The sequence below is a fragment of the Vigna umbellata genome, chromosome 1 (genome assembly GCF_029865625.1).
Source record: "Vigna umbellata cultivar VRB3 chromosome 1, Vumbellata_1.0, whole genome shotgun sequence".
In the NCBI taxonomy this organism is placed as follows: Eukaryota; Viridiplantae; Streptophyta; class Magnoliopsida; order Fabales; family Fabaceae; genus Vigna; species Vigna umbellata.
In genome coordinates, this window is record NC_142165.1 from 100,692,309 (window position 1) to 100,713,584 (window position 21,276).

General features: G+C 33.2%; 2 protein-coding genes across 2 annotated transcripts; one reads left to right on the forward strand and one right to left on the reverse strand.

The window, feature by feature from the left end:
* The first annotated feature begins 12,727 nt into the window (after positions 1 to 12,727).
* LOC124829818 (Tetratricopeptide repeat (TPR)-like superfamily protein) lies at positions 12,728 to 14,580 on the forward strand. Its single transcript, XM_047303389.2, has 3 exons — positions 12,728 to 13,357; positions 13,444 to 13,616; positions 14,238 to 14,580. Exons 1-3 carry the CDS (start codon positions 12,863 to 12,865, stop codon positions 14,377 to 14,379), a joined length of 810 nt encoding a protein of 269 aa, XP_047159345.1. The 5' UTR covers positions 12,728 to 12,862; the 3' UTR covers positions 14,380 to 14,580.
* A 3,675-nt stretch (positions 14,581 to 18,255) lies between these two features.
* Positions 18,256 to 20,811, reverse strand: LOC124829817 (Nucleoside transporter family protein). Its single transcript, XM_047303387.2, has 2 exons — positions 19,755 to 20,811; positions 18,256 to 19,195 (listed from the first exon to the last, which is right to left on the reverse strand). The coding sequence occupies exons 1-2, from the start codon at positions 20,251 to 20,253 to the stop codon at positions 18,498 to 18,500; spliced, it is 1,197 nt and encodes a 398-aa protein (XP_047159343.1). The 5' UTR covers positions 20,254 to 20,811; the 3' UTR covers positions 18,256 to 18,497.
* Positions 20,812 to 21,276: the final 465 nt, after the last annotated feature.

Sequence of the window (21,276 nt, forward strand, 5' to 3'; positions counted from 1 at the left end):
ATCATAAAGTTAAGAGCTTTATTCTAGGGAAGGTTCTTACTCTTAAACTCTTATTGATCCCAACTTGAAATTATTTTTGAGATACTTCGTGTCCCAGTTGAATCATTAAAGCCTAGCTAAACACCGAAAACTACCTAAGAAAGATAAACAAGCGTGTTTCGGTAGATACTTTTAGGGACCGAGAGACTAACCTGCTGACGCGTCTGGGCCGCTCGCTCGCTTCCAAACTCCTCCGGTTGGCCGATCGGTGTTGGCGCAAACCGATCGGTCTCCTTCTTGACGAGGGGATGTACCTGCAAAAGGTACTCCGACGCCCAAGTTAGGCGTGTGATTTGAAGAGCCTCGGCTCTTGGTTGAATATTTAGTGAATGGTTATCACTATTGAGTATTTGAGAGTCATGTAGAGTAAGTTGAACGTACCTGGCTCTTGGCCCTAGCTTTGTATTTATTCTTTTCCTCATGGATCTTGAGCTAATATAAGCCCAATAAAATATAAACAGAATAAGATATAAACAGATTACCTAAATATCCGGTTGGTTGTTTGTAACCGCTCGGTTAATATTTCATACTATACATTATGCCCCCCAAGTCCGAGTTAAGCGTTTGGCTTTAGCCGTGGTTAACTATAGGACTTATGAGTTTGAGGGAGGGTGTGTTTGTTGTATTGGTGAGCTTCTGCCGCTCTTGTCGGTGGTTGAAGAGAGTTCTTTTTAGAACTTTTTCCATGTAAAGACAGACCGATGGCGTTTTACCGCTCGACGATCGACGCTTGACGATCGACACTAACCGAGCTGGATTTACAGCTCGTCCTTCAACAGGAACCGAGAGGAGTTTACCTCTTGGTCTTCGAAATTAACCGAGAGGGCTTTACCTCTCGACCTTCTACTTTAACCGAGAGGGATTTACCTCTCGACCTTCGACTTTAATCGAGAGGGGTTTACCTCTCGACCTTCGACTTTAACCGAGAGGGATTTACCTCTCGACCTTCGACTTTAACCGAGAGGGGTTTACCTCTCGGCCTTCGACTTTAACCGAGCAGGATTTACCGCTCGTCCTTCAACATGAACCGAGAGGGATTTACCTCTCGGCCTTCGACTTTAACCGAGGGGGATTTACCGCTCGTCCTTCAACATGAACCGAGAGGAATTTACCTCTCGGCCTTCGACTTTAACCGAGCGGGATTTACCGCTCGTCCTTCAACATGAACCGAGAGGAATTTACCTCTCGGTCTTCAACATTAATCGAGAGGGTTTTACCTCTCGACCTTCAACATTAACCGAGCGGGATTTACCGCTCGTCCTTCAACATGAACCGAGAGGGATTTACCTCTCGGCCTTCGACATTAACCGAGCGGGATTTACCGCTCGTCCTTCAACATGAACCGAGAGGAATTTACCTCTCGGTCTTCAACATTAATCGAGAGGGTTTTACCTCTCGACCTTCAACATTAACCGAGCGGGATTTACCGCTCGTCTTTCAACATGAACCGAGAGGGATTTACCTCTCGGCCTTCGACATTAACCGAGCGGGATTTACCGCTCGTCCTTCAACATGAACCGAGAGGGATTTACCTCTCGGCCTTCGACTTTAACCGAGCGGGATTTACCGCTCGTCCTTCAACATGAACCGAGAGGGATTTACCTCTCGGCCTTCGACTTTAACCGAGCGGGATTTACCGCTCGTCCTTAGACATTAAGCGAGAGGAATTTACCGCTCGTTCTTCAACATGAACCGAGAGGGATTTACCTCTCGGCCTTCGATATTAACCGAGCGGGATTTACCGCTCGTCCTTCAACATGAACCGAGAGGGATTTACCTCTCGGCCTTCGACCTAGGAGTGCTTCCTAGGGAATGGGCTTTACCGTTCGTTCGGTCTTCGACCTAGGAGTGCTTCCTAGGGAACGGGCTTTACCGTTCGGCTTTGAGAGGGTTTTACCTCTGTTTTGAGCTAGGATTGTTTCCTAGTGAACGGGATTTACCGTTCGTCTTTGAGAGGGCTTTACCTCTCTCCCGAGGGGGATTTACCGCTCGGTCTTCGACCTAGGAGTGCTTCCTAGGGAACGGGCTTTACCGTTCGGCTTTGAGAGGGTTTTACCTCTGTTTTGAGCTAGGATTGTTTCCTAGTGAACGGGATTTACCGTTCGTCTTTGAGAGGGCTTTACCTCTCTCCCGAGGGGGATTTACCGCTCGGTCTTCGACCTAGAAGTGCTTCCTAGGGAACGGGCTTTACCGTTCGGCTTTGAGAGGGTTTTACCTCTGCTTTGATCTAGGAGTGTTTCCTAGTGAACGGGATTTACCGTTCGTCTTTGAGAGGGCTTTACCTCTCTCCCGAGAGGGATTTACCGCTCGGTCCCTGACTTGATCGTTAATTATGAACTTTGCTGACGAAATTGGCAATCAGTGTTTGTAATAGGAGACTTCCCCTTCGTTAATTGAATTCCATGAAGTCCGTTTATGACTAGATCTTAGTATGCACTTGCATAATTGATGGCGTGGATTTTGATATATATTTCTTCAAGATGTTCATAGCTGAAATTCTCATGATGATATATATTATGGTATATGACCGTATAATAAATGATTCGGTTACCAGATATTATGAATTGCACCGAATAAATCACATAGATAATAAACAAGGTATCAAAACCGTCTTGAGATTTTATAATATTGCTATTGATACTTATCTCTCACACAACAATTTCTTTGACTATTTTAATCATGCTAGAGAATATTTCGGTTATAATAATTAGATAACTATATTTATAGTTATATGCTATATTATATATAATATATCATATATCATATAATATATTATGGATTATACTATATATTTAACATAAAAATAGTTGTTATAATATCTATTATCAATTAGATATTTTATGAAATATTCATATTTCAAAAAATACTTATCTTGTTGACGACGTCTCACGTAGAGATGATGATTCATCTACTGTAGTTTTTACTTTGTCGAAAGTTTCTCGTGTTGATCCGAAATAGTGATGTCGAGACCGAACGCTCGTCTTGGTTTCTTGTGGTTTCTAATAATCTTTCTGGTGCTTTGTTGTTCCTCCATGCTCCTCGTGGTCGTCATTGGGTTTGACGCTCGGCCCCACGGTGGGCGCCAAAATGTTTCGGTAGATACTTTTAGGGACCGAGAGACTAACCTGCTGACGCGTCTGGGCCGCTCGCTCGCTTCCAAACTCCTCCGGTTGGCCGATCGGTGTTGGCGCAAACCGATCGGTCTCCTTCTTGACGAGGGGATGTACCTGCAAAAGGTACTCCGACGCCCAAGTTAGGCGTGTGATTTGAAGAGCCTCGGCTCTTGGTTGAATATTTAGTGAATGGTTATCACTATTGAGTATTTGAGAGTCATGTAGAGTAAGTTGAACGTACCTGGCTCTTGGCCCTAGCTTTGTATTTATTCTTTTCCTCATGGATCTTGAGCTAATATAAGCCCAATAAAATATAAACAGAATAAGATATAAACAGATTACCTAAATATCCGGTTGGTTGTTTGTAACCGCTCGGTTAATATTTCATACTATACAAAGCGTATAGAATAAATTCTCACATAATTAACTTGATGACAGGAAAAAATGGTTCATGAACTGTCTCACTCTTATTTAAAAGAAAAATGGAAAAAATTGGTCCATGAACTTTATCAATTGCATCCTCTGCTAAGATATGTATCTCAAGTAGAAATGACAACGGATCGGGTTGAGCACGAATATTGCTTACTTGCAATTCGATTCGTCGGATAAAATCGTATATGTTATCCGATCCGCTACACTCGGGTATTCGCTTAAAAAATACCCGTGAATATTTTAAAAATCCGTGAGTACTCGCGGATACCCATAAAAAATAAAAGAAAAAGAATATTTAATACATTTTAAAAATAAAATTTAAATAAAAATACAAAATATATATATATATATATAATATAAATTAAATTAAATGTAAATTAAAATTTAATTTTAATTAAATTTAAACTAATAAAATATAATTTTATTTTATTTTTAATTAAATTTAATTAAAAGATATATAAATTTTCTTTTTAATTTTTTGTAGATAACAGATACGCGCAGATCGAATAATATACTACCTGTACCCGATCTGTTTAGAAGCGGATATTAAAATATTACTCATTACCAGCGAATAGTAAATATCACGAATAATTACTGCTTAGTACAGATTTTACTACGGATACTCGTGTTCTGGATAGAATTGTGATCCTAATATCAAGGTCACGTCACAAGAGGTGCAGAGACACCTCATCCAAAGAAATAAATTTTCCTTTCGTTTAAAGAAAATTTTAGATATTTGCGTTTGAATAATCGTAAGAGTATTATATAACTATATTCGGTACATGTATCGAGTACACAGATGAATAATAACGCAAATATCTAAAAGTTTATCGGAAGGGGTATTAAGGGAACACGACTTATTATCTCCTAGAAAATTACATATAGATTTTTTGTATAACATCTTCAACATATTTAGTATTTAGCAAACTTTATGTTAAGAGAAAAATAAAGATTTTAATGTGTTTATTTGTATAGAAATGGAGAGTAATAAATTTGTTTCTTCTAACTCATTGAAAAGTCAGATTATTACAAGTTTCCTTTAAACTTTTGAAAAACGCACTAAAATTCATCTCTGGATCATAGCAAAGAAGGATTTCTCAAATGGTAGAATCCACGAAAATCACTCTTCGTAGAATTCACTTTTATCACTTTTCTTTAAAAACCATATTAATCCAATCATAATATATATAGAGATATATACATATATACATATATATATATATATATATATATATATATATATATACATATATATATGAGTATTCATATAAAAACTAAATAAATTAAAATTATTTTATTTTGTAAGTTTAAACTAGTTTATATATTTATTTTAACGTCTAATAAAACAAAAATAAATAAGTTGATTTTAACCCATAAAAAATTGAACTTACTTTCTTAATTATTTAGAAAAAAGTTGTATCTATAAAATCTATTTATTTGGATAATATTTTTGTAGTTTATTTATAATTAATAGGAGTAAACAGCTATAAAATGAAATTAACGATGTAATAAATATTTTATAAAATGGTATGCAAACACTATAAAAGTAATATAGATTTGCTTAATTATCTCATCTATATTTTTTTATATTTTTTTTAATTAAAATTTTGATCATGATTCATTTTAAAAAGAAAATATTTTTTTAACAACTTTTTTATAATCACTTATATGGTAGTTCAGTCCGTTTTAAATATACATACTAATAAAATAGTAACACATAATTTATTGTTAAAAAATTATTAAAAAAATTGTTAAAAAGGAGTTGTTAACGTGATATTTTTAAAACCAATATATTTTTGTTTCTTATAAGCAATTGAAATTGGGTTGTATTATAACCCACAACTGTCGGGTTGGCAGGTTTTTTAGTTTTGATTTTTTTTTTCTGTTATCAAATCGAACATTATTAAATTCTTTTTTATTAGTTTATTTAGTTTGGATGATTGTTGGATTAATTAGTCGATCTAAATGACTGTTGGACTAATCTAATTTAGTCTAGATTCATGCGGTATTGGTGTGGTATGAAGGGCGGTCGAATTGTCAGTGTCATGATTATCAAACTATTTTGATTTAATTTAGATGACTTTGCTATATGCAAATAATAAATATTTATAAATATCAATTATTTATTATAGAGTTAATTTTAATAGAAAACTATAGGAAGTGTTTGAAGTGAGAAAAACAAATTGCCACTTTTGCACGATGCCAATTTTTAAGTTATTGCAAAGTTTGGTCTTCTCCTTCAATCATATATGGAATCATGTATCCATCAATTACATTACTGGACACTGAATGACTTTAGTTAAGGTATTAGTTGTTCATATTAATATGTCTCCCTTCAACAAAAGTAGGTGACCTGTTACACCTTGTATAACTAAAAAATTATATTATAAAATTTTATTTTATCTAAGACTTATATTCTATCATAACATGTTTATTTATATTTAAATATTAAAACTTATATATATATATATATATATAGACACACACACGCAAGTATATATAGCGTGATAGAATAAAATGTCTTCTAAAATTACAACTGACTTGCAAATGCATTTAGATGCTAGTGTATTGGTCCTAATAAATTTGTTTAATTCAATAAATAAATTAGTGTTGTTAAAATGGGTTGGGTTTGAAAAAAAATTTAATTCTTTTATACGGGTTAGTTTTCAACCCGGCTTACTTAAAATCTGGCTCACCGAGTTAAACCCGTGCTGAGCCTACACCAGCCCACCTAATTTAATTTAATTATTTATTATTTTATGTTTTAATATTATTAGTTAACATTTTTTATTATTATATCGTAGATGGTGATAAAAAAGAAGTTGTTTTAAGATAGAAAAATATTATAGAATTATTTATTTAAGACTCTAATATTATAAATGGACAAGTAATACAAAAGTTATCAATATTAAAAACTTATTTGTTCGTACATGATTTTGGATTACGCTTAGATTATATCATATTTTTTTTATTTATTTTGAATTGTCTTTGAAGTTTAACATCATTTTAGAGTGACGTTTATTTATATTTGAACTAAAAAAATTTAATTTTTTTATTTAAAAATAATTAAATGAGCTAGTGAGCCAACCCGTGGTGGGTCGAGCTGGGTTCGAATTTTTTTCAGCTCACTAATAAGTGAGTCGGGTTGGGTTGGCTCACTAAGTGACCAACCCGTGATGGACTGAACCGGGTTGAGCGGAGTTACCCGTTTTGACAGCTCTAAAATAAATAATAATATCATTATTTTCCTGATTGTTATATTTGAATAAAATATATTGTTTGCAAGTCTTAATTAATTTTATATATTTTTAGAATCAATATGATTTTATTTATTATAATAAAGAAGCAATGACAAAAGAAGAGAAGATTCAAAAGAAAAATAAGGAAAGAAAGGAAGAGTGTAAGACTCTAAAAAAACAGGTATTAGATGTGGTAGAATGTTTTAAATAATGAACTCTGTTATTTTATTTCAAAAAAATCAACCGTATAAGGAAAATTTACTAATATGGAGTTTCATTGTATAAAGAATTTTATCTCTCTAAAACTATTTTCTTTAAATTTCATTTGCTTTCTTTCTAGATATCATAACTCCCTATTCATCTATCAGAAGAATAGAGATTGCCTGAGAATTTTTTGAGGTGGAATCTTCATTTCTAGCTTATTGATTTCAACTATAGAGTAAGTCGATTTCTACCATTTTCTTTAAATTTTGGTGTCTTTGCATGTAGGGGTTTTCTTCACTCTTTTGGGGTCTGAGTTTTCTCTAAGACTCTTTGTTGATCAGTGATAGTATGGGTATACTCTGATCAAATTGTGATGAAATGTAGGAGCAAGTAGAGATCTTGGAGCCGTAGGAGGAATTTTAAAGTTTTTAGCGTCGTCGGAGCATAAATCAAGTAAGGAAAACTAGTTTATTTGGTTTGAATTTGGTATGCATATAATATTTGATGTTTGTATGATTATGTGAATATTGATTTGTGAACTTTGATTAAATTGTGAAATCTAGTGTGTTGAGTGTTTGAGAAAGATGGTATATTGAATTAAAAATTGATGCATGTTGGTGTGTGAGATTGCTGATATTAAAATTTGTTTATTAAATGAATTTGTAAACGTAGATTTAGTGAGTTTTAGCTCATGTATTTTTATAAAACTTTAGTATGGAATATAGTAGTAGAAGGGTGAAGCTTGCTGGAATCGTTTCATGTATAACATAACCGATTATCCTCCCACTCAATACTCACATAATCGGTTCCATTATCTCGGACTGGATCCCTCCTTCGCAGTTTGGCAAAGGCAGATGACCCTCATAAACAAAATACAGGAAATAAAAGAAGAATAATCTTGTAAAAATACATTCCACTTTCCAAAATCCTCCCTACGTACTAATCGAGATGGAATATCCTGCAAATCCTACGTATGCACGTCTCCATCACTCGCAAATCCTTAAATACAAATACCATACTCATTCTCAAATCCATCTAATGTAATATCTGTCAACAATAAAAGCGAACACATCATTAGTAATTATATGAAAACTTTGAATTAACCACTTTATGCTTTTTTTTCCTTCTGCACCTACATAATTATTTCAAATATGCATACGAAAGTGAGAGAAAATATAGTTGAAGAAACTGTGTCTCTGAAGAAAAAATTAATAAAAGAAAGAAGGAATTAGAAAAGGAGAAGAAATGACCGAAAGGTGTTGCACAGTTACAAAATAAAGCATATTCTATTATCATTATTATAAAATATTATAAGCAGTACTGTTTAATATAAAATTTATAACTGAGTTGTTTTATATATTGAAAATATATCACGCTTGTGTTCGCACTTTTGAATTTTTTTTTAAAAATAATTTAATTCATTAATAAAAGGCTATAAAAAGTTAAAATTGGCTTTTTGAAAATTATAAAAATAACTGAAGTTATTATTAAATATTGTAATTAAAAAATTATAATTAAGTAAATTATTTAAATTATCTTCTTTAGTAATAATAATAATAATAGTTCGCATAACTTGACTAACTGGCCTGCTGTTTTTTATTTTCAATTTTCAGGAATTTAAGAAGTAAAATTATTTATATAAGGTGGTAGATATTTTAGCAACGGTTCTTCTAGCTTTTATATTGAAAACGCCAAGACACACTAATGATATTATGAATATGTTATTTATTTGAGTGGTTCAGATTCATTACGTAATATCTCAAATCCTCTTCTTTTCCAATAAACAAAATGTACGTATTACTTAATTGAGTTCTTTGATGGAATCATTTATTAAAAAAATAGTAAATACTTTAATCACGTTTGAATAAGATATGACGTATTCCTTCTCAGTACTCCATTTTAGAAATTTGTATTAGTTGTCCACGTCGAGGACATGAGCTAGTGCTTCTAGTGTTTGAATTTGATTGATAGCCAATAACAAAACATCTTTACATACCACACACAGTCAAGAGATTTTGTTTTTTCTTCAGTGGACACTTCATTAAATATAGCTTTAAGTAGATTGGGGCTTTGTGGTTGTTGTCTTCTTTAAATCTTTTATTTAAATGCCAAGATATTATCAGCCAGCAAAATTGACATTTTTCTAAATGTGTATCTTTTATTTTATTATTATTAATAAAAAACATGTATAGTGCTTGCTATAAATGTGAAATAAAGCACGATAAATTGTGTCCAGAAATAAAATTTGATAGATAAAAAAATCATATGTATATTTTATTTGATTTTATAATAGAACTCTTATAAACAAATTTGTATGGGAAGATATTATATATTTTTTGTATGGATCCAATTGATTTAAAATTTTTAAAGTAATGATTAAATAATATCTCTATAATCATTTATCGTATATAATTTTATATCTATAAAAAAATGTGCTTTAAAGAAAATGAGTTATTAGTTTTCTTTGGAGTTGAATGTAACGGGTTTAAATTCATGTAAACACTTGACTTTGAATTTTTAAATGCTCTCACTGCAAGTGACACACACTCCATTCTTTTCTCTGCACTGCTCTACACATGCATGGCAGTTTCCTTTCTTGCACATGCAACACTGGTTAGGGCTAGGTTTTTGTTGTTCCCTCCTTTGTCAACGATTTGGGGAAAAACACTTTAATAAAAAAAGTGATGTTCCTTACTCTTCTTCTCTTCATGGTTCTATTCCTTCCTCTTCTCGACACTTTTTTTTTCTTCTTCTCTATCTCAAGCACATTAGGTTTTTGTTCCTTCCTCCCTTCAAGTATGCAACTTCAAACACAAGGGAATCCAACAAAACCCACAATCATGCTGACGACAATCATCTTCAATTCATTTATCTTTTAAGACAGTTTTTTTTTTTTACTTTTTCATCGTGAAACATACCTATATAATACGTTTTCATTTCTTTTATCCTTAAAACACATAACACTCACGGTTAAAAATTTCATATCGACTAGAAATAAAATCAATTTATAATATATAAGTAAATGCAAACATCAGTTTAACATGATATCAAAACCATGAGTTAGAACTTATCCTACTAAAGTTTATTGTTTGTTAATATAATCTTCTAAGAGATCGGAAAGAGTCTTTTTTTCTTTTTGTTTGTAATTTTTATTTTAATTAAATATAGGAAAAATAATGATTCATATAATATGAATTACATACAATAAATCTTCTTAGGATATATGAAGTGATCAACTTCATGACTTATCAGTCACATTTTCATCTATTTTTAGTGTAGTATCAATAGTTTTTTTTAAACTAAATATTTAAACTACTTATATCAAAGCTTTCTTTCTTAATATTCAATTAATTTTTTATATATATACTTTCAAATTTTATTTGTATTTTCATATTCTTGGTAGGTATTGGTGGTAAAAGTGTTCCTCAACTTTACCTATGAGACATGTTTGTTGATGGGTTTGCTCACAAATGGAAAGGAAATTGAAAGAAAATTTTGAGGAGAAAAAAAAAAATAAAGAACAAGGTATAATAAAGAGAAAATGTTTGTTGAACATTCAGAAAAAACATGTTCAAGTGATGAAAATAAGAGAGGTGGAGAAAAAGAAAATTAGTAAAGAAAAAAAAATAAAAAAAGGAGTTGATAGAAAAAGAAATAAAAGAGGAAGAATTAAGTGAAAAAGAAAATAAAGGGAGAAGTTGAGAAAAATAGAAATTCAAAAAGAAAAAGATATAGAGAAGAGAAAAGAAGAAATAAATGAAAAAAAGAGAGGAAGAAAATAGTGATAATAAAAATCAACTACCTTTGTAAGGATTGTAGTTTTAAAATGAAAATTCAATAAAAAAAACATATCTTTGATCCAAGTATTATGTTTCTTTTGGAGGAAATATACTCATGACATTTGATGATGATTAAGAATGTTCTTGAATAATAAGGTTGAATAATGAGGAAGGATATGATCTTGACGGGTCTTTTGAATTTTCGTGGATATTAAAGAATACTTACTAAAAATTAATGTGGAATTAATAATGTTATGCATAATTCATCCTATAAAATGATGTACTCTCATATATAATGAGATATAAAAATTATGATAGAAAATTGAGTTTTGTCTTTTGTAATTTTTTTTTGAGTTATGAATTATAAAAACCCAAATTTAAATCTTATATATTTTGAGTGTGATTCAATATTCTTCTTCAAATTGAATATCATAAGGTTGGAAGTCTTACTTCGACTAGAGAAAATGTCAATTTATAGTATATAAGTTAGTGTAAACCTTACCTTACAAGCCGGTTTTGTGGGGTTGTGTTAAGCTTAATGTTCAGCGTGATATTAGAGTCTATCTAGTGAGCAGACCGTTGAGCAATAGTTTTCACACTAAGCACCAAGAATATCCTTCATTGAAAAAAAGTAATAACTTTACATAGTAGTGAAGACCCAAAAATGTATGTCTAAATCTAATATTGATGTGCATATCTAGATAATTAAGTCTAGAGAATCTCTAATTATATATTTGATTGTTATATGAATGTTTGAATTAAGCTTATGTTTATTTCTTTTATAAACTAATTTTCTCTTTTTGAATGCTTTTTTTTGTGTGTTTTTTCTTATTCATTATTTAGTGTAAGGAAATGAAAAATTAAATTTTGGTCTAATAAAAGATGGTGATGATGATATAGTTGTTTATACTTTGAATTTGAATTTCTTTACCTGTTATTTTTTTTAAAACTCCATAGTTGTACCATTTTATAATCATTATTAGATATGAATTTATTTTGGTTACAACATTATCTTTTAAAATGATAATAACAAAGTAATTATATATATTGTTTATGCTTGTTGGATAAAAGTTATATAATATTCTAAGTGATAATTTTGTCCGCTTTGAGTATTATATAGAATATTTAATCAGACTAGTAGTGTTTTATCTAATAATTTAATTACTTTAATTGATAAAATATATTGTTTGCAGCTTGTATTATTGCAACCTAGGAGTGTTTTGCCGAAGGCAATTGATTATGTTATTTGACTTATGTTTAATTTGTTGAGAACGGAGATATTTTTTTTAAGATAAAGTATGTCCTGACGAAGTAGTCCGTCACGATGCAAGTGGGTCATACAAAGGAAGATAATTCATGTATAGTCTCATATGATTAAAAAGAATATTTTTATTTTAGAAAATGAGAAATGTGACGGAGTTAGTGAGTTTTAATAGGAGAAATATCAGATTAAGTTATTAAAACAGGAAGAAAGGAATTATAAAATATTAAAAGAGAAGAAAGAATATAAAATATCTAACAATAGGAAAACCTCACAACGCAACAAAGAAGCCTGAAATGACAAGAAAGCCCAGGCATCAAATAGTTTGAAGAGCGGGACCCACAACAATCTCTCGCGGCGCGGCTGAACCAAGACTCGTAGCATACATCCAAAGCAGAGGCCCCGACGAAGGCGACCCCAACGTTTCCCAACCTCACCAGTCACCCTTAAAAAATCTCCACCACTGCACAAACCCCACACCACACCTCGTCCCTTCGCACCATCCCCACCGTCCAAACCAGATCCAACGCCTCCAAATCCTATCACCGGGTCCTACTTCACGTGAAACTCCCGCTCGTGGGCCACATTTAAGGACCCCACTCCATAAAAAATCAACGGCCAAGATCATTTATCACTTCCTTCAATAAAGCTACGTCGCCATTCTCCACCATCCTCACCTCTCTGACGCGTTAGTCAGCGAGTGTTCCTCCTCCTTCTCTTCTCCATCATCAACCAGGCTCTCTTGCTTTTCATTTCACCGTTTCAGAGAGGACGACAACGACATTCCGTACATCCATGACAACAGCCACAATGCTTCTGCGAAGCTCGTCCACTCCGATTCTCAAATCCTGCATCCCCAACCCAAACCCAAACCCGAACCCGAACCCAACCCTCAAGGATTCGCTCCGCGAACACGAAATCCTTCACCGGATCCCGCGGACGCCCTCACTCACGCTGTCGGCGTCGTCGAGTTCGCTGTCGCCAGTTGACGCTTCCCCGAGCAGAATGACGCGGGCGCTGTCGGAGACGGATCTCTCCGCGCGCGCCAAAACGACCTCGTTCGGCTCCGCTCTGTTTTCGTTCTCCGAGTCTGACGAAGGCGAGAGTGCGTCCACTGAAGGCGGCGGAAGTGGCGGTGGCGGCGGATGGGACAACGGTGACGGCGGGGGATCGGGGTGTTGGGATTCGAATAACGGGAACGATGGCACGGACTTGTATTACCGAACAATGATCGAAGCTAATCCAGGGAACCCTCTGTTTCTTGGAAACTACGCGAGGTACTTGAAAGAGGTACGTGAGTTGGCGAATATTTGAGTGACTTGTCGACTGTGTAAAGCGATGGATGAGAATATGTGTAATTGTTTATTTGATGGCAGGTTCGAGGGGACTATGTGAAAGCAGAGGAGTACTGTGGGAGAGCGATATTGGCGAATCCAAATGATGGGAAAGTGCTGTCCATGTATGCAGATTTGATTTGGGAGAGCCACAAGGATGCTTCGCGAGCGGAGACCTATTTTGATCAAGCAGTTAAAGCTGCTCCTGATGACTGGTAACAATCATCAAGTCTTCTCTTTCTTTGTTCTATTTAAGCTTGATTCACTGACACGATTCGTTAATAATATGTATGTGTGTGTGTGGTATATTTGGGACTTCATAGTTTCGTGTCTAAGTAGATGGACATGTATGGAACTTTTTTGTAGTAATTAAGGACAAATTTCAGCTGTTTAACGTAGTGTTTGCATATTAAGGCTAAGTACTAATTTTTATTATAATTTATAGTTAATTATATTTATAATCCAGTTACTAAAATATTACAATATTTTCAACTTTTACATATATGTAGTTTCTAATTGATTATTGATCTACTGTAAATATTGCTTAGTGCATAATTGAAGAAACTACTTTAGAAAAAGATGATTGTTTGGATTGAATATTACAAATAAGTATTACTTTCATGAATTTTGTGAGGATAATATAATCTCTGGCTGACAAATTTCTTATCAAAATTCATGTTTCAAAATGGCTGGTTGAATGAAGCTTAAAAGACAGCAATTTTTGGTTCAATAATTTGGAGAGGGATGACCCCTAGATCAGAAATTAAGAATATGTTTTTGTGGAAATATAGTTAACTCGTTCTGTGAATTTATAAAACGCTTGCTTTGTTTTGTAGTTATGTTCTGGCATCCTATGCTCATTTTCTTTGGGATGCTGAGGAAGAAGAAGATGAAGTTGAAGAAGATTCCTGTGAGAAATCTGGCAGTTTCTTACATGGAGTTGCTTCACCCGCTCCTCCTTTAGCTGCTGCTTCTTAAGCTGGTTTCACTGGTGGCTGGCTTTCATATAATATAACTTTCTAACCTTTGTTTATACGACCTTAACCTTGTAATATTTTTGGCCGATGAGAACAGTGATAATGATAAATGGTTATTATCCACCTTGTCATTAATGTAGATTGATGTAGTCATACTGTAGAATAAAAGATGGGGGGACATTATTCTCCTTGATTTGTCAAATCTTGCCTTTACTTAAAAAATTCTAGGAAAAAAATTATAATATTCCGGAGATAAATGAGTTTGAGTCTGCAAAGCACGGCATTCAAGTGTTAAATGGTCTTTCTCAAAATAATTTCCTTTTTAGTTAAGTAGAGTTTGATACACGAGTTTAGTATTATTATTTTCAATTAAAGTTGTGTTGTTTTGGGAAGTTGCGATATTGAACACGACTTTAACTTTTGATCTGATAGAGGTCGTCTATGATTTCATGACTTTGTCATTTTATTTTTGTTCCCTGCTGTTTTTGGATCAAGTTGAGGATTCTTTGTGGAAAGAAAAGTGAAGAAAGTAAGTTTGGATTCGGTGTGGGCAAGGTAAGGCAGGGATGATTTTTGTTTTTATAGTTTAATCATTTCGGATATTTTTATTTGTATAAAAAAATTTTAAATAGGTCATCGTGATTTGAATGTTTTCACTGATGGATGAACAAAATTAAAAATTATGTTTCGAGACTTAGTCATTTTTACAAAACTTTAATTTAATAAAACACTACGTTTTAATTAGAAAATTTTGATCAAAAGTCAGGATTTGTGGTTTGCTTCTACAATCCGTGCCAAATTGAGAAAACTTTCTTACAATCAGCACTGTTTGAGCACAACCAGCAACGTCTTATTCTGTTTTATGTTGGGCAAACTCGTTCTCACCGTCAAAGAAACTCAAATATGGCGGGTTCGGTTTGATTCACAAAGCGACTCTATCTTTCGACCAGACCATGGCGTTGAAGGTTATGGACTCACCGGATAAATCCAGGGAGAGAGAGAATTTCCCAACGAGTTGACGCTGTATTCAAATATGAAGTCGTCGTTTCTTATTTAGTTACTTGGTTTTTCTTTGGACCGATGCGGTTAGAAGCTGGTTCTAGTTGCTTGGTTCTAGTTTACGAGCTGATGCCGAACCAGAGTTTGCAAGATGCGTTGCTAGACCTGCGGTATCCGAAGCTGATGTCTCAGGGAAAGAGGTTTGACATTATCCGTTTTGGTGACAAGAGGTTGAAGTATTCGCATCATGCGTGTTAGCATTCGGTGATTCATGGGGATATAAAGCCGAGTAATGTGTTGTTGGATGAGAATTTTGGAGTAAAGATCAGGGATTTTGGGCTTGCTAGGATTAAGGCGGTGAAGGATCTGGAAATGATCTAGAAATGATGGAGGAGAAGATGGAAGGGTTGTGGAAATTGAGGTCGAGGAGTTTGCTAGACATCTTTAAAAGAAGTTTCATGGCTTTCCTCAAGTTTAATTTGTTGAGACTGACTGCTATTGAGTGTTTAAAACTCATTTGTGCCATTACATCTCAAATTTGGTGGTGGAGTTGGTTGAATTGATGTTAAAAGGGAACTCAATCAGTATAGTTTAGTATAGTTTAATTTCTTATGCCAGTCCTAGCAACAATTGATTTGGGTTTTGAGTTTGGATATGTAATTAGATTTTTTTTTCCACTTTAATATATTTATTTTAAAATTACCTCATTCTGTGTATCATAACATTTGTTTTTTGTAACTGTCCCCACAGTCAAAATTCAATTTCTAGAAAATTAAATTCTGAACTAATTTTTAATTTTATCTTAATTTTGAATTTTATTAAAATAAAAAGAAAAAGAAAATTAAAGAAATTATAAGTTTTTAATAAGAAGATATGTATTTGTATGTTTGAAATTTGTTAAATTATACTTTTGAAATAATTTTTTTTATTTTCATTTATTAAAAAATAGGAGATAGAAATAAATATTAGGAAATGATATGTTTAATAATTTATTTTTATTAATTTTGTAATAATTTTTTTTGAATTACTTATAATATGATTTTGTGAAATGATATGTTTATAAGATGAAATATAAAAGTTGTTTTAAGTTTGTTCATATTTTTATAAGAAAAAAATTAATTTGAACTATTCTAATAACAAAATTGAAAATGTATAACTAAATACAGAATTTGTTTATTCAATTCAACCCATTGCAAATAACAAAGTAGAATACAAAGAAAATAGAAGTAAACAAAAAAAAAGTTACAATATGAGTGGTCTGAATCTTATATCATCATTTGAATCAATATAATTTCAAAGTTTCATATTCTCATTATTTGTCAGGTGTTGGTTGACATATATCTATGGTTTATGGTTTGAACGAATAATTCAATATATGGTTTGTAATTATAAAATAAATGAAAATATTTATTTGTGTCTCTTATTTTTTAATAAATAAAAATAAAAATAAAAAAGTTATTTCAAAAGTATAATTTAACCAATTTCAAACATATAAATGCATATATTTTCAAAATAAAGATAAAAACAAAAAAATCAGTTCAAAATTCTCTTGCAGAACCAAATTCTTACTGGTATTTTGACTACAATTTCAATAAATAAAGATGAGAATATTCTAAACTAAAATCAAAAGTGTACTATATGTGTAAATACGTCCACAATATGTTATATAGATAATTTAAAAATAAATACGTGTTAAAGAAAAAAAAGAAAAAAAATGTAACTATGACTCAGAAACAATTTAAATTTATATTTTCTACGTAGTAGTTTTTTAATTTATATCATACTATAATTCATCAATGTTAACTCCAAAATAAGTTTTTTTTCTTCAATTTATTTTGATTTTTTGCTATTTTTTTTATTTTATTTTGTCATCATATTTCGAAATATAAACTATTTTTTTAAATTAAAAAATTATTATTATGCTAATGATAATTATAACGATAATTACGATTTAATATATGGTATACATTAACCTCAAAATAATTTACATGAAATATTACGATAATAATGAAAAGATAATAGTAATTCCACAAACATTTAAAATCCACCAAGTCTAGTACATAAAAAAAATGTCTCAAGTGAAATATGATTTACATGACTGGAATTGCTAAAAGAAAAATTAAAAAATCTCAATAAAGTAGAATGACTGAATATCCATAGGTTAAAATTTAAATTTAAACATCTCAAAACCCAATCTATTGGTATGCAAAACAAAATGGGGAGGTGTAATAGGTGAAATTTTGTACTTACCAATAACATTAATTAACGTAGCATTGGTGGTTTTATGTTTTGTGAAATTACTGCTACAGACCCCTTGCTATTCAGCCTTTAGAAGGTTTTGAGACAGTTCACAAATCTTACCAATGATGGTCATTTTTTTTCCTTTTCTCTTTGATGGTCAAATCTTTCTCATTTGGCATGCTTCTATTATGTCCAACAATAACAACTCTGGTTGTACAGTTTTGGAATTATATTATTCACTCGTGCGGATAGGTGGCATGACAGATTTTGATTTTTAGACAGCTATCACAATGTCATGTAGGGACAAATCAAAGTTCCCAGGTGTGTGCAATCATGTGCATTTGTTTTTTATTTGTTAATGGAGCATGTGTTTCATTTTGTCAAATTGTTGTGATAGATCCAAGATGGTTAGCAAGACAGCAGCAAAGTTTCGATTTCTGACTATTGTTGGTTTAAGAGATTCTATTTTATTTAGTGAGAAAATTAGGTCTAATTTAGATACTAAATTAACTTAATAGTTTGTCTTACTAGTTGTTCTTAGGTTTAGTACGCTACTTAGTACTTGTTATGGAGTTGTTTGGTTACGGTTAATTTTAAAATTTAAGCTATACTAGAATCAAAATTGAATCAACTGAAATGTTCAATTGCAGATCTTAGCTTCCATTCAGTTTATGGATTCTTTCAATACATTTCTAATCTACTATTTTCCTAATAATCTCAAGGTTTCTCATGTTCTGGGATGGTAAGATATGACACTCACAACATAGAACAAATAAAGAAACAACCTAGTAGTGGTAAGCTAACTATGGCTTTCTTGCCTCACGATTTACAACGATTGCCACTACCTTTTACTCATTTTATTACATCACAAGGTGGCCTTCATAAGATCCAGAACCAGCCAAGAACCGAACCACAAACTAAGCCAAACCCGAGGAACCCTGTCATCACAATAGCAGAAAACTCTGCTTCTGACAAGGGCACCGACTTGGGTGTTAGAATCATGAGGACACTGGTGAGGTATCCATTGCTAAATCCTAGCAGAAAAGTCAGAACCACCATAGGTACTTCTGTTTTCAGCCACTTTGGTCCATGAAGACAAATTACAAAGAGTGGATAGAATAGTAGCCTAGATGTGGCAGCCCATATAGCCCTTGTCATGGATTGAATAACATAGAAGGCAGTTAATGACTTCCCCATTAGATCAGCTAAATTGTAAACTGCTATCAGTAAAATAGGATACCAATCCCTTAGAAGCTTGGATTCAAGATCTTCAGCAATAAATCCTGGAAAAATAGATAGGGTCACTGTGTAGATGATGAAAATTCCGAAAGCTGCTCCCTTGATTTTTCCTGCCACTGCCCAAAATTTTGTCCCTGTGCATAAGGTGCTCTCCTGATGAACGTTCTGACGGTACTGCTGCATCACTGGTAACTTGTGCTGCAAGTTGCTGAACACAATACAAAATAGGAGAAAAATGGTGGCAACCATGAAGTACAAGTGAGCACTTATTTTGAGACCCTTCGGAGTTTGTGGGAGTGATGCCTTGGTTATTATCCTCAAGATTGAAATTAGAATACCTGTCATCCCGGAAAAAAAATTATTTTTTTGCTAAGTCCAAACTTTAACAGCAACTGGATTTCAACTAAGTACTGAATTTTACTTCAAACATCATTTAAAAACTAGAGGCCGACCAAGTACAACATATTTAAGCAAGAATAGCAGCAAGGTCAGTTTCAGTTTCAAAACTCTGAAGTATTTAATATTTAAGAGACACTTGCTGTGAGTAATAGTATGGCTCTATTACCAGATGGATAGGATTACTTTATCGATTATAGATAAAAGAATATGCTAAATGCGAAAAAAAAGATCTTGTCACGCAGATACACTGCTCAGTTAAAAACTAAGAAAACGAGACCCAGGAATCTACATTAGTTTTTCTCCCACCCTTTAAAAACATGTATATCCTTACGAGAATAAAAGTACATATCATGGTATTGTTTAAAACTTCTATACTTCTAATAAACTGCTTCTTATGTTCCTAAGAATTTGTCAAAAATAGAAAATCATAATCTGCCAATGGGGAATGAAAGTGAATTGAACTTGGGGGGGCAAAAAATGAATTGCCTTGGTACCTACCTGAAGAAGCAGTTCCAGCAAAAACTGCTTGCATATACTGTTTTGGGAGCTTCCCAGCTGACCCTATCAAGCTTCCACCTACCAAGCCATCTGCTAAACCACATATCACCACTGCTGCAACAGTCAAACCATAGGCGCCACTCGGTCTCTCGTTGAGCTTGGTGCTGCTTGATGTCCAGTCTATGACTGGGGCTACCATAAGAGACATAACAAACATGGAGAAGCCCAAGTTCATTCTCAACCTCAACGTTGTTTTGCTCCAACCTCCCCAACTGATCATCGCAAGCAGCACCATCACAGATGAAATCATGTAAGCCACAGAGAAAACCCTTTCTATGTGTTTGGTGGGATAGAGGTAGGAAAAGTAATCCACTGCAGTGATCAGGGCATTCCAGGGAAGCAAGTTACCAGCACCAAGCAAGAAATGAATTATGTAAGCAACTCGATAGGTATCTGGTCTCTCACTTGGATCACTAGACACCAACTTAACAACTTCCATCTTTTGCTGGCTTTTTCTTACCTTGTGGACATTCGTGGTTGATACCTGATACTATACCAACTCAAGTGCTAAACTATGATGTTTGTTTGAATAGAGTGAGAGGATGAGAACTATATGAGGAAGTGGTGGTTGATATAGGCAGTGAGGTAGTTCTACTTATGCCAGAGCTAGTTTGGGAGGGTCTAGTTGACAGCTTTGCTAGGCTTCATACGTATATATACGCAGAGAGGCAGGCACAGGCACAAAGAGACGCACGCATTTGATTGATGGAGTTGGACATGGAATCGATATGCTTAATGTATGAATAAGAAAATTTGTGCTCTGTGGGGACAGCAACGAATGGGTGATATTAGATATACCTTTTGGTCATACGGTCACACATGGGTAAGCTGTCGTTGCAATCTCTGGTACTTGACCCTCAATTAACATAAATTGGATGCTTGATATTCATGATAATGATCCTTTTAGTAAAAGCCTTGTCTTTCATGCACCCGAGTTATCCATCCACAAGTTGCAAAAGATGTTCAGTTAAAAGCAGTGTAATAAGTCGATGATAATATGCCACCAACCAACGGTTGTGTTCACTCATACTGAGAGTAGTCAATGAAGTCATGGAGATAAAACTGACAAGGGGCTTGTCAAGGGTGACATTTCACAAAAGAAAAGGGTCCCTTGAATCGTGTCACTCGGTTAATTGCTAGTTTACCTCAGCAGAATTTGATACTGTTTCAGAGAATTTATACAGTTCAGTTCAGGTTAATCACCCCCAGCTTGACGTATGTCACTTAGCCGTTATTCCAGGCTTTTATCCTTTTTTCACATGGTGCTGGTTTGTTGAGGTCCATGCTGCTCACAATCACCCTCAAATAAAGCACTTCCTCAAGATAAAACTGCCAAAGAAAAGGGAGTTTAACATGAAGTGCTATGTTACCTAAATCATCAAACAGTAACAGCCATCAAAATTTTTGGTTAATTGTATGAGTCATAGTATGTGGAGCTTTTCTTTATTTCATCTAGTCAGTG